At 33.2% G+C, this 14,123-nt stretch overlaps 1 protein-coding gene across 1 annotated transcript in view; it reads left to right on the top strand.

Moving 5' to 3' along the window:
• The window catches only part of Arb2a (ARB2 cotranscriptional regulator A), a 308,340-nt gene that overhangs the window by 151,699 nt on the left and 142,518 nt on the right, over positions 1-14,123 (top strand). Inside the window, exons 5-6 of the mRNA XM_077795123.1 lie at positions 8,701-8,766; positions 13,501-13,692. Of these exons, the coding sequence (XP_077651249.1) occupies positions 8,701-8,766; positions 13,501-13,692 (258 nt within the window). The remainder of the gene's footprint in view (positions 1-8,700; positions 8,767-13,500; positions 13,693-14,123) is intronic.

The raw sequence follows: 14,123 nt of genomic DNA, 5'->3' as shown, positions 1-14,123 counted from the left end.
CCCTATTTTGTATTTTATTTAGAGGCAGGTTCTCTGTCAATTGCACAGGGCCTTATTAAGTTGCTGAGGCTGGTTTTGAACTTACAATCCTCCTGCCTCAGCCTCCTGACCTGCTGGAGGCATGTGCCACCATGCCCAGCTTGAAATTCTTTCCATGGTTTCTTAACATCCTCTCTGCATAATCAACTCTATTTTTAAGATTATAGATCTTTGGATTGGGTAAAGGGGAGGGTTGGGAGACATTATGAGGATAGGAAAGATGGTGGAATGAGACGTACATCATTACTCTAGGTACATGTATGATTGCTGGAATGATGTGTCTCTATACTGTGTACCAACCAGAGAATTGAAATGTTGCACTCTATTTGTGTACCATGAATTGAAATGCATTCTATTGTCATGTACAACTAAGTAGAACAAATTAAAAAAAAACTATAAAAAATATTATATATTTTGTCTTCATAGCCTGAAGTTCTGTCTTCCAGGTAGTCTAGTTTAGGACTGGCTCTAGCTCAGCCGTTCCTTCGACAGAGAACTTATAACCAAGTAGTCTAGTTTCTTGGTGATACTTTCTATTAAATTTTTAATTTGGTTTATTGTTTCCTTCATTTCAAGGATTTTCCTTTTTTTTTTCAGAATCTCTATTTCTTCTACTGTGGTTAATGGATTTTGTTATTGGAGTATCTTTCTTTGTGTTTGCTTGAGGTTATTTATTTCCTTGTTTTTTCATGTTGTTTGTGTGTATACCCATCTAACAATATGGATCTGAGGCAACAGAGTTTCTATCTTGTGGACCTATATTGTCCCTGAATGTTTCTAGAAACATCACTGTTTAGGGGAGACAAATAATAACAACAACCAATGCAAACAATTTATATCATTAAACCAAATAGTTCCACTATTATGTCTACAATGTTAATTATAACAATAAACAAAAATTATATGATTAGTTATTTCCTGTAATAAAAACAGCAAGTTTGGAAAAGGATTTACATTTTCAAATGGTGGACAGGGAGAGGACAGAAATGATATAGGATGTGTGATTATGAGAGAGGAGGAGAGAAGACAGCAGTTAAAGATGAAAGGAAGATTGAAAGAGAGAACAATAGAGATTGGCTGTTAGTAGAAGAAAAAAGAATAAAGGGAAATAGGAGAAAATATATATAAAGCAAAAATTTTAAAAAAATACAAAATTAAAATATACTAATTAAACATCTTTCTTCACAAAAAACTAATCCATGTAAACCACCTTGCTTCAAAAATGCTAGAGATGCAAATAAATAAAATAGGAAACTGTATAAGTATTCATGTACCATGGAAGTCTTCATGAAAGAGTGAATAAGAATTTTTTAAAAAGTGGGAAAAGAAAAAAATAATCTTGATGAACAGTTAAAGAATTTTTTCTGTTGGAGTTCAAAATATTCTCACATTCTCAACAGTTTTAGGTGGGGATCTTCTGGAGTGTGATGCTCTACCCTCTGGATTGCTGGAGTGAACTCCTTAAGCAGAGTTCCTGGCAGCAGAGGTTTGGGTTTAGGTGAGCTCCAGGCTTTTCACTGAATGCTAATTGATCTGGAAATTTTAAGTCAGTGTAACTCCACTGACCAGTAGTTGTTAGTGCATACTGGAAGATTTTACTCTAGGGATGTCCCCTGGGTTCTATTCTACTTATGTATTGGTGGAGCCAATTCTTAGTCTCCTACATCACCTGCAGATCCCACATTTCCTGGTCTCTGGTTCAGTCTCCAAACAATTTCTCCCACTCTGGCCCTTCCAAGTTCCTGGCCAAGTATTTCCTCCCTCCCACCCCCGGGATCTGCAAGCATTTGGATTAGAGGGGGAGGCATAGAGCCAGGCTGGGTTTCAGCAACCAGTTGTGTCCCCTTTGTAAACCTCTCCAGGTTTGATTTTCTTCTGGTCACTTAAGCGCACTCTATGTTGTGCAACCTGTGTTTACTGGTCCTGTAATTTTGGGCCAAACTGAAGTTTGCCAGGAATCAGCTTTCTCGGTTGCCAGCCCCCATATCACAGCTGCAAAATTATTCCTTTCTTTATCCTCCTCATGCCACCCAGAGAGATGGCAGCTTCTTTCCCCAGACACAGATACCATGTAGTGCATCATTCAGGTTTATTGGGCAAAGTCCTTGGTCTCTAAATGCTCAGTTCCCGGAAAAACTTTGGGCCTCCCCCAAATGTAGATTTCTTTAATTCACTTATCCCTCTGCTATACTCATGGAGGGATGTTCCTGGCTAGAACTTCAGGCTGAGCTGTAGAAGTGGCTCTGCTGTGGGAGATTTTTTCCTTAGTATATCCAGCCTCCTGTGTCCTGGGTCTGCTTTGAATGTCCAGTTTTAGGTTCAAGTAACACCTATTCCCTTTTGTTCACCCACTTTGTGGAGAAACTGCCTTTCTGCTTTGCTGATTTCATGCCATGGAGCAGCCAAGAACATGACCTCCTCTATTTTACCATCTTGGATCTCACCAGGATAAATTTTTAGGTGATAAAGTAATAGAATGTATTTAGTATGATGTCAGAGATGGTGGGGAGGGTTATAAGAATAGATTATGCAGCATAATATGTTTAGTATACTGTCTTTTTTGTGGAGGGAGGTAGTTCCCTCATGACTCCCATTCCCTGGGCTTGTCCAGGGGTTGGGGGGGGCGGGTGCAGAGTTTTTTCTTATAGACTATAATATCTAATACACATTGTTTTATTCACTATCCCCTTTTGCCCAGGAAATCTCACCTGCATAAGTATGCATATGTAGTATATTGTCTGTCTTTTCAGTAAGAAAATACTATTATTTCTATTACATTGGCACAAATGAACACAGAACACATGACTCAGATTGCTAATTTGGCAGGGGGGGCCGAGTAAAGGGGAAATCAATGGAGGAAAACAGGGATTGGAGTGAGACTTCTCATACATCTTCTTGTATTTTCATTTTTAAATAATAGGAATTTATTTTGAAATGCAATGATTAATGTTTGAAACTTTGTTCTTCTTATAGTTTTTCATAAATATGGAGTATCATGTCTGAAACCACTACCAATTACATTTTTATACTTACTCATCATTTATGTATTAAGCATCAGCGGTGTGAAGGATACTGAGATAAAGTGGGATCTAATTTTTGTTCTTCAGGTACTTACATTTAGTAGGCAAATGAGAATATGAGGTAATCATGATGAAATACTAAATGTTCTTGGAAAGGCACAAAGTTCATTGGCAAATTCAGTGAAAATATCAGGTAGGTGATAGCATTTGAATTGAATTTTGGGGAATTAATGAAAAGGGGGGAAGTTAAGAGAATTTTATGTAAGTATTAACATAGGCACAAACAACAAAGTAGTCTTGACTTTGACAAGCAATAATGCTTGAAATTATCCCCAAATATAGTTGGAGTCTTGTAATGTTTCAAGAAATGGAAATGTTTTAATGCAAGCAAATTTTTACTACCGTATTTGTCATCTATCACATTTCCTTTGAATTAACCTGTGGAAAAATATACAATGTCAATAGCATCTAAACTAGGAATAAGAACATTTTGTGAAAATTTAAGATGGCTTTTTATTTTGCTATATTTTCACAGTTATAAAAAAGTTGCATGATTACTTATATATTACTTACTTAATCCTTTCTTTAATCATTTGAGTAGAAGTTGGAAGCATTGTGCTTCTTCAACAGAAATGCATTGTTGTGTATTTCTTAAGAACAAGAACATTCTCTTCATGACTGTGGTATAATTATCAGAACCAGGAAATTTTCATTTTTAAATGTTGATAATTATATAATAACACTTAAAAACTAGTTTCTCATTAAGTCCATGATCAATTCCACATTCACACATTTCATTTAGTTGTCTTGTATGTTTTTTTCTGAAACTATTCTTTATCCTCTCTTTATCTTTCTTGGTCTTAACCTTTTGTTGAGGAGTATAGAACATTTGTAGATGACCTTCAACTTGAAGTTGTCTGTTGTTTTCTCATGGTTATATTCACATTATCATTGTTGACAGATGTACTTTAGCTGTGATCCTCTATCCTCTAAGCATGATATCAAGTGTATGTGATTTGGGTTTGTTTCTATGTTAGCTTTTGTCACTGTGATGAAAACATCTGACAAGAACAATTTAGACATATATAACAAATTAGAAAAAATAAAAGAGCAATTTAGAGGAGAAAAGTTTATTTAGGGCTCACAGTTTCAGAGATATCTGTTCATGGTTACTGGGCCCTGTTTTTTGCATCTGTGGCAGTGCAGTACATCATGGTGGGAATATGGGTCAGAATAGGTCTGTGTTCCTCATGGCAGCCAAGAAGTAAGGAGAGTGATAGAAAATGATCAGATTTTAGTATCTCCTTCTAGGTCATGACTTTAAGGACCTAACTTCCTTCAACTAGGCCCCACCTCCTTAAGGATCAACCACCACAGGCTAGGGACCAAGCCTTTAACACATGGGCCTTAGGGAGATATTCAGGATCCAAGCTATAACAGTAGTATATTTAAAAAGGTTAAAACAATTTTAAAAAGAAAGTAGTGATTTTAAGTAATACCAAATGTGTAGAAGTCAAAGTATTGTCAATAAAGTTAAAACTGCAATAGGGTATCTGAATAGATGATTAGACCCACTGAAGGGAGTATTAGACTACTAGAGCATAGACCTAAGAAAATTACCCAGTATGTAGCCCTAAGAAACAAAAAGGGATGGAAAATATGAATAAGAGCTTATAACATGGATAGCAGAATAAGAACGATAATAGGAATCCTGGAAGAATAGAATGTAAGTAAGGGATTTTTAAGCAGTGAATTACTCTCTTGAATTGTTTTGCATTGATCCAAGATTTAGGAAGTACATTGAGTCCTCAGAAGATGCAAAGTATACCTAACCAATCATTGTGAGACTGCAGCACCTCGGGTTTATAGGGAAGATAATGAAAGAAACCAGACAGTGAAGCCTGAATACCTATAATCTCAACAACCTTGATAGCAGAAGTATTAATAACCATGGTAAACGGAAGATACCAGAGAAAATAACTGGATCTACAATTTTATGCCCAAACAAAATTATCATTCAAAATTTGGTCCAGTTAGATGTATTTTTAGAAAAAGGCTGACAATTTGCCTTTTCTTAAAGAACTGATGGGGAAGAAACCTGATTTATTGGGAGAAAATGAGATGCAATGAAGAAGGAATGCTGAGCAAAGTAATTGATAAGCATTGAAACAATCTTAATAGACTGACCTATATAAAACATCCACAGTATTTATCACCCAATAGATGTACAGAAATAAGATGAAACAAATACACTATAAATAAATACCATGGAAGAGGTAAGATGAGTTTAAAAGATGGAGTAATGATAAAGTCTTTATTCAAGAGGAGAAGAGAGACATTAATGTTAGGCATTTGTGTGCAAGATGGTCATAGTAAAACTGTAACGCTGTCACCTGGGAAATAGAACTAGAATATATAATTCATTCTAGAAAGGCCATAGAAGAAAAAGAAAAGATAGGAAAAGAACAAAGCATAGAAAAAGCATAGAAGAAAAAGAAAAGAGGAAAAGAACAAAGCATAAAAAAGCAAGGTAAATAGAAGGTACAAAATAAAATGAAAAATAAAGTCTGAATTCAATAATTACAATAAATTAGGGGTGCTTGCCAGCATGTATTAAATCAGCAAAACAAAGAGATTCTTGTATGTAATTTATAAAATAATTATCTAAAACATAAGAGCAGGGTAAAGTAGAAAGTAAAACTGATTATGCATTCATTGTTGTTTTCTGACAGTGATTATTTAATATTCGGTCATCTGTAATTGCTGTTTTTGTTAAGCTATAGTAGTTATAAATTTTTCTATTGTGTTTAAAAATGAAAAATAACATGTATTATTAAATTCATTATGTAAGCAACAATAAGTGTTGGTGAAGATGTGGGGGAAAAGGTACACTCACATATTCTGGTGGGACTGTGAATTGGTGCAACCACTGTGGAAAGCAATATGGAGATTCCTTAGAAAACTGGGAATGGAACCACCATTTGATCCAGCTATCCCATTCTTCAGTCTAAATCCAAAGGACCTAAAATCAACATACTACAGTGATGCAGCCACATCAGTGTTTATAGCAGGTCAATTCACAATAGCTAAACTATGGAACCAACCTAGATACCCTTCAACAGATGAATGGATAAAAAAATGGAGTATTATAAAATGGAATATTACTCAGCCTTAAAAGAGAATAAAATTATGATATTTGCTGGTAAATGGATGAAGTTGGAAAATATCATGCTAAGTGAAATAAGCCAATGCCCAATAACCAAAGGCCAAATGTTTTCTCTGATATGTGGATGCTGATCCATAATGGGTGGGGAGAAGGGAATAATGGAGGAACTTTGGATTGGGCAGAGAGGAGTGAGGGGAGGGAAAGAGCATGGAGGTGCGAAAGATGTTGGAATGAGATGGACATCATTATCCTAGGTACATGTATGATTGCATGTACTATGTGACTATATCATATACAACCGGAGAAATGACGAGTTGTGTTCCATTTGTGTACATTGTATTGAAATGCACTCTGCTTTCATGTATAACTAATTAGAATGAATGAAAATTTAAAAACAGTGTGTAGATTACATCCACTTAATGTGTAATATTTGTAGAAATACTACACTATCCTTCTGATATAATACTGAATCTGATATTATTGAGCCATAAACTGCTTGGTCCTGAAGGTACAAATGTGAATGTTACTAACACCCTGCTTTAAGGATAGACTTGTTCTAAACACAGGCATTGGCCAAATCTAGAATCTCTTACCAATTACATTTTGTCTTTTAGAAATGAAATAAATAATACTGATTCCCTGAAAGCTGTAGGATTTTAAATACTACAAGCAAAGTAAAAAATGAATAACACAGAATATATTAAATATTACTACACATTTTGTTAAAAACAAAAGTCTTCCTCCAAAATATTATTAAAGTTTCAAAATAATAGGACCTCATTGTATCAAGTTTTATTTTTCTGATACATTTGTGATTAAATGAGATTGCCTATATTGACTCTTTGGCTTGTGAAATCTGGGCTTTCTAAGCAAATAAATGAGTGATATATAAAGAAGATGCTTATGCAAAACAAAACTTTTCAACTGTTTTTGAAAATCTAATGTAAACATCATATACATATTATTTTAAGCAGAGAACCCAGAGTACATTATACTAATTACCAGTCATTTAATTTCATTCCATCAATTAGAACTAGATTTCTATTAGGTAACAAACAATTAATCTAAGGTTCTTTAGATATTGTTACTTTTAAAATGTTTAACTTTTTTAAAAAAAAATAGAAGTTTTAAAGTTTGTTCTTTTCAATGTTATATTTTATGTTTTACTAATTCTGGGAGTGTGTTGATTATCATTTCTGTGATTTTCTTTGCTTGCAAGAGGTATAGAATTTCATAGGTATATTTCAGCATGTTAGAGTATTTCTTTTAGCTTAGTTCATCTACTCTTAACACTCAAAGTCATGGATCTAAGACTCCTCTCTGCCCAATCCAAAGTTTCTCCATTATTCCCTTCTCCCCCACCCATTATGGATCAGCATCCACATATCAGGCTTATTTCACTTAGCATGATATTTTGTTGATTGTGAGTTTGCTAAGCTTTTTTCTTTTTGTTAAGTCAGAAGTAACTATGTTCAATCTCTTTATACACTGGAATGGAAATTAGAAGTTGCTCTGTTTCTTAATTATAGAGGGTGATTAATCTCTTTAGCCTTTTATTTTTCATCTTTGAACAGTTTTGGTGGCTATTTGAACACAGATGGCATTCTGATAAATGTATTTTCATCTCTTTTTGAAATTATCTTTTCACTCATTTATTTATTTTTATTTTTCTAAAAGCATACTGTAGTCTTATGCTATCTGGAAGGCATTGAAAGAATCCTTTATGCTTTCTTTCTAAGCCATGATTCAGCAGTTAGAAAAGGTTTTTAAGCCATGCATATAGTCTATGCCTATAATCCCAGTGACTTGGAAAACTGAGGCAGGAGGATTGCAAGTTCAGAGCCAGCCTTATTATGTTGGGTTCTCATATAATAAAGAATAACCTCTCTATTTTAGGGTGTTTAAACTTTATTGTATGTGCAGGCCCATTTACCATGTAACATATTCACAAATTCCAGGAACTGGTACATGGATAGCTTTGAGGAGTTCATGTTTCTTTCTCCTTTAAATGTAATATTAACTGGTATCTGACTTTGCTGGATCAGTTTTCTTTTCCATTTATAATACCTCTGATATTTTCCTCTTTATGTAGTAAATACAAAAGAGATGTTAAGTTTCAGACTTCCTAAGAAATTATATTAGTATAATTCCTATGTAGACTGTATAAGGGAAACAGATTCTAGAAACATTGATAGAATATGCTTTTAGAGTATTCCTTTACAAAAAGAGATAGTATTGTATGCTTTTGTAATTTTATAATAACTGATCCTAATCCTTAGTACTGTTTCATTGTTATTAATAAAATCATAGGAAATAAACCATTATATGCAACCAGTCTCTTAATATGGTAGCAAAACATTCTGAAATGAAGAGATATTCATTTAGAGCAATAACTTTCAAATATTTACCAGAATATACACCAATTTTGATAATGGATGACATTGCATCTTAATATGTTATTTCTTTCCTACATAGATTATCACGAAGTATGTATATGAACTCCTGGAGAAGGACTGTAATTTGAAAAAAATCTCTATTCCAGTAAGTTCAATTTTTAAAAAGTATTAATATCTAATAACATGTTTGCTTCTAAATAAACTTGTTTTCAGTTTGGAAATGTTTTATGTTAATTGTGTTTAAATGTAAAGCTTCTATTGCATTGATACTAATAATTTTAAATTCCTGTCAGTATTTTTCATCTTATTATGTGCAGTAATTCTTTGAAAGTCAAACTCTTCAATGTAAAGGAAAAAAATACTGATTTACTTGTTTTGGGGAAATAGTGACACAATTAAAAGAATCATCCTTTCTTTTAACCTGTTCTGTTTCACTGGAATAATTGTTTGTTTGAAATACACCTGTACACTTTTTGTTGCATTAGACATTCATCAACTCTTTAAATATTTATTGATTTAAAAAATATAGTATGTTGTTTCTTTTATATGTTCCCAAATTCATCCCTGATGCTTCCTTTGTAATAATAACTGTGCCAACCCTTGGTTGATTTGGAAACTTTCCTTCCTCCAGAAGTACATAAAAACTAAGGTTTTAGTACCTTTATGGGAATGAGAAAGCCATGTTTTTTGGATTCAAATTTCTTTATTTTTGACTTTAAGATCTACTGTCTTACTCTATAAAAACTGTATATTGAGCGGTGGTATGCATGCCTGTAATCCCAGGGGCTTGGGAGGCTAAGACAGGAGGATTTCGATTTTCAGCCAGCTTCAGGAATGGCGGTGTACTAAGCAACTCAGTGAAATCCTATCTCTAAATAAAATAGGGCTGGAGATGTGGCTCAGTGGTAGAGTGCCCCTGAGTTCAATTCCTGGTTCCATAAAAAAAAAAAAGGAAAAATAAAATGAAAGTACTTTGCATAAACCTATGATTTGACAGTAAAGATTATGATTATATTTTATGCTTGCTCCACACATAACATAAATGGACACAAAATATTGTCATTTACAATATCCCATACTGTGTAGAATGTGGATAATTATCTTAATAACTTCACTACATATTTTTGTTCAGTTTACTGCACACATCATATCTAAGTGAAACTTCACAATTTGTAGTGTTCATGATTATCCCCAAATCAATTGTTAACTGCTAAAAATTGTGTAGTGTTGGGGCTGGGGATGTGGCTCAAGTGGTAGTGCGCTCACCTGGCATGCGTGCGGCCCGGGTTTGAACCTCAGCACCACATACAAATAAAGATGTTGTGTCCGCCGAAAACTAAAAAAAGTAAATATTAAAATTCATTCTCTCTCTCTCTCTCTCTCTCTCTCTCTCTCTCAAAAAAAAAAAAATTGTGTAGTGTAGGGATTGGGGTTATGGCTCAGCGGTAAAATGCTCGCCTTGCACGTGCAAGGCCCTGGGTTCAGCACCACATAAAAATAAATGAACAAAATAGAGGTATTGTGTCCAACTACAACTAAAAAAATAAATAAATATTTTTTAAAATTGTGTAGCGCAGGGATAAGAAAGACAGTGGAATGAGGCGGACATCATTACCCTAAGTAGATGTATGAAGAAACAAATGATGTGACTCTACTTTGTGTACCACAGACATGAAAAAATGTGCTTTATATGTGTACTATGAACTGAAATGCATTCTGCTGTCATGTGTAACAAATTAGAATAAATCAATTAATTAATTTTTAAAAATTGTGTAGGGCAGTTTCGTGGACCCAATGCTTGACAGACAAACCTATTTGAAGTTGGTTTGTCAATAAAATGAAGTGGTACACTTTGTGTCTATTACTTAATGAAAACTTAGCTTAATTTATCACCGATATTTGAAGATAAATGCCCCTGGAATAGCTATTTCCAAGGTTAATGGAGAAAATTTATTTCATTTATTTGGATAATTCACTGTGTAAACTTAGCATTATTTTATACAGAATAAGTTTATATATACTATCTGCAGAGTCTGAGTTTCTGTTAACTCAAGATGACTATATTTCTCTTACCACTTAATCATCATTACATTCTTAATCTTCATTGTTGTCTTTTCTCCTATTCTAATATTCTCATATTTTCAAAGTCAGCTTTTCTGAGATGTTCAAGTAAAACTTTCTCTTTCTCTCTCTCTTTTTTACCAGAAGTAAACAATCACACATAAGAAGTAAATACAAATGTGATAAAAAATAAAATGGAAGAATAACTATAACTTAATACATGTTAGGAAAGTGGGAGGATATTCTGTAGAAAATAAATTTCACACATTTCAGATGAGATGATGAGATTTTTTTGGGGGAAGGGGATACTAGAGATTGAACTCAGGTGCATTTGATCACTGAGCCATATCCTCAGCCCTGTTTTGTATTTTATTTAGAGACAGGATCTCACTGAGTTTCTTAGCGCCTCATATTTGCTAAGGCGCACTTTGAACTCAAGATCCTCCTGCCTCAGCCTCCTGAGCCAGAGATAAATTTTTTAAATATAAAAAGCTGACAAAATACTTTATTCATTTATTCATGGCTTACCTTAATTTGCAGTCCCTTAATTCTTGAGTAGCATTATAATAAACATATTTATCTTTTGAGATAAGTCCTCTTACAGTTTTAAAGTCATTGTTCAGATTTCAAAGTAGCAACATTCCACTGCTTAAAAAATTGTTTCCCTTGTGAACAGGGGAGTTAAGTTGAATAGAAATAGAGATAGTTATCAGCATCTACTAGAAATTCTGTAGCTGTGGATTTTCTTGTTAAGATAGATGGCCATTTCCATGTGCATTCCAGAATCCATATTGTTTTGGAAATACTTTGACCTATGTGTTATTGTACAGTGTTAGCTTTGTCTTTTAGTTTTTTTTTCTGTTATCACCTTATTCTTTTTGTTTCCTAATTTTAACTGAGTGATTCTTCTGTTTTCTTATAAAAATCCCAGATTAAAGGGAATTTTTTTTCTTTTTTTTTTTTTCCTGTTTCTCATCCACTTCTCTTCCTGTGTGGTTCCAGTCATATTTTTTGTCATCATCCTAATTTATTTACTTTGGCCACAACATATAGGCAAAGTTAATGTGATTATTTCACTTCATACTTCGCTATCTCTATCTTATTTACTAATAACAAATTTATAGTTCCATATGTAATTTAATTCTTGATATTGTATAGCTCTTTTAAATGTCTTAATAGTACATTATTAATCTTCAATATTTGCTCTCTGAACCAAGCAATGATTTAAAGAGGCTGCATTAGTTAAGTGTCTGTTATTGAAAGGAAGTTACTGATGATGCTTGATAAGATTCCTTATTTCAAAACTTTGTTCATTTATTGATTTTATAAGTACTTATAGCATGTCAGGCTCTGTTCTGGACACAAGCATGTAGCTGAATACAAAGTAGGGAACTTTGTGCTTTATTGAATTTCCATTCTACTGGAGAGAGCAGATGGTGTAAATATACAAACAGCTGTAGAAAGTATATAGTAGGTTAGATTGTGGCATGTGCTGTAGAGGAAAATAAAACAGATATAGGGACTAGGGAATTATTAGGGAAGTGTTTGAAATTTTAAATGAGTAGACAGGGAAGGTTTAACTGAGATGATGGTGGTTTTTCTTAAGCCCTGTGGCTATTCTATTCTTCCTGAACTCATTGCCATTGTGCTCTTTTTACATAAAAAGTTGGTCATCTTATACTGAGATCAATCTTATTTTAGAAGTAGAGAAAACTGATTGTTCTACCTCCATGCATAGTGATTAGGAACACTTTTCCATATGTCATTTTTGCATATTTCTTATTTTCATAATGGTGTGAACATATACTGTTGACAAAGTGAAGAGCATTACTCTCTGTGTGGATTGATCTTCTCTACGTGGGGTTCTGTATGTTCCTAGCTATTGGAACTCTTCAGCTTCTGGCTCTCACCTGGCTGCACAAAGGCTTCCATTCCCAATTACTGGCCACTGCTGGTATGGAGTACCACTCAGTGTGTCCTATGGCATTTGGAATGAAAGGTCAGAAAGGTATCCCTTCCTTAAAGTCTTTTTAAGACTTTCAAATTTAAATCATACATTATCTAAAGACCTAGATGTTAAGCATAATCAATATGGATAAAAATGCTCACTCTTCATCCCATATGTAATTAGTACAGAAAGATTATTAGAATACACAAAGAATGTTGCTTTGTAAAGTATATACAGTGCTGTGTTTACAGTCTGCATGAAACTTTAAAATACATTTATATATAGTAGTATGTGTTTGAATTTTCAAATAGCTTCCTGTTTAAAAGTTTGTAGTATTCCTGGCTGGTATGTAGTTTTTCAGTTGGTATTATCTTCTGATTAGGGTTTTCATTTTTCTGTTATAAAAGTGCAGTATACTGCAATTATAGGTTTTCTGTTTTTTGTTTTCTTTTACAGGTGTAGTATATTTAAATTATATTTATTGACCTTAGGCAACTTACTTAAATTAGGTTACAATACTCGTCTATTAATGAATATTAGTACCATCTTAATAGGATTATGATTGAGAATTTTTTTTAAGTTGCATTGTATTTGGGCCATAGGAAGCACTCAAATACTTTTTTCTTATTTATGATTCTAGGGAGGCATATTTTTCTCTGCTCTTTTTTATGTTTAAATTATTATCACATTTTGCTGATCCATCTAATATGTAATTGCTACTTTCTAATGAATATTTTAATGGTTTTTTGTTACTAGAATTCTATAATAATCATTTAGTAATTTATAAAAATCATTAGTTGTTTTCTCATCTGTTTGTATGCCTGATCAGAAAGCATTTAAATTTATTATTTAATTTTTTTTTAATTACAGGTAGATGCCACTGAAAGTGAACCAAAGAGTTTTATCTTTATGAGTGATGATGCTTTGACAAATCCACAGAAACTGATGGTTTTAATTCATGGTAGTGGTGTTGTCAGGGCAGGTCAGTGGGCTAGAAGGCTTATTATAAATGAAGATCTGGACAGTGGCACACAGATACCTTTTATTAAGAGAGCTGTGGATGTAAGTGCAATTTCCTTTTATTTTTGGCATTTTACAGTTCTTTTTTGTTGTGTGTTTGAAACTATTGTGTCATGTAACTTCAAAAAGTATATACTAAGTGTAATATTATCTTCAAATTGTTGTTTTTTTTCTTGTATGATGATTATTCTGTGTTATTTTGCAGTTAGAAGAAAAACAGTATGTTGGACACACATAGATTTAAGTGTCTTGGGAACAAATATTTTCTTATTCTAAATTTTAAAATTATATGGGCTATTAGTTAAACTATCAAATATTCATCTTTATTGAAAATACTTATGCAAAAAAATGTCAAAATTGCTTTTGTAAATTTTTGTGTACCTAATTTAGTGAAGTGAAAAACTTCTTGTTCTTTAAATGAAAAGTTGAAATAACTTAGGAATTTTTGTCCTTTATTTAACATAAGTCTTTGG

Source organism: Urocitellus parryii, chromosome 1 (genome assembly GCF_045843805.1).
Source record: "Urocitellus parryii isolate mUroPar1 chromosome 1, mUroPar1.hap1, whole genome shotgun sequence".
NCBI lineage: Eukaryota > Metazoa > Chordata > Mammalia > Rodentia > Sciuridae > Urocitellus > Urocitellus parryii.
This window is presented reverse-complemented; position numbering and strand designations above follow the sequence as displayed.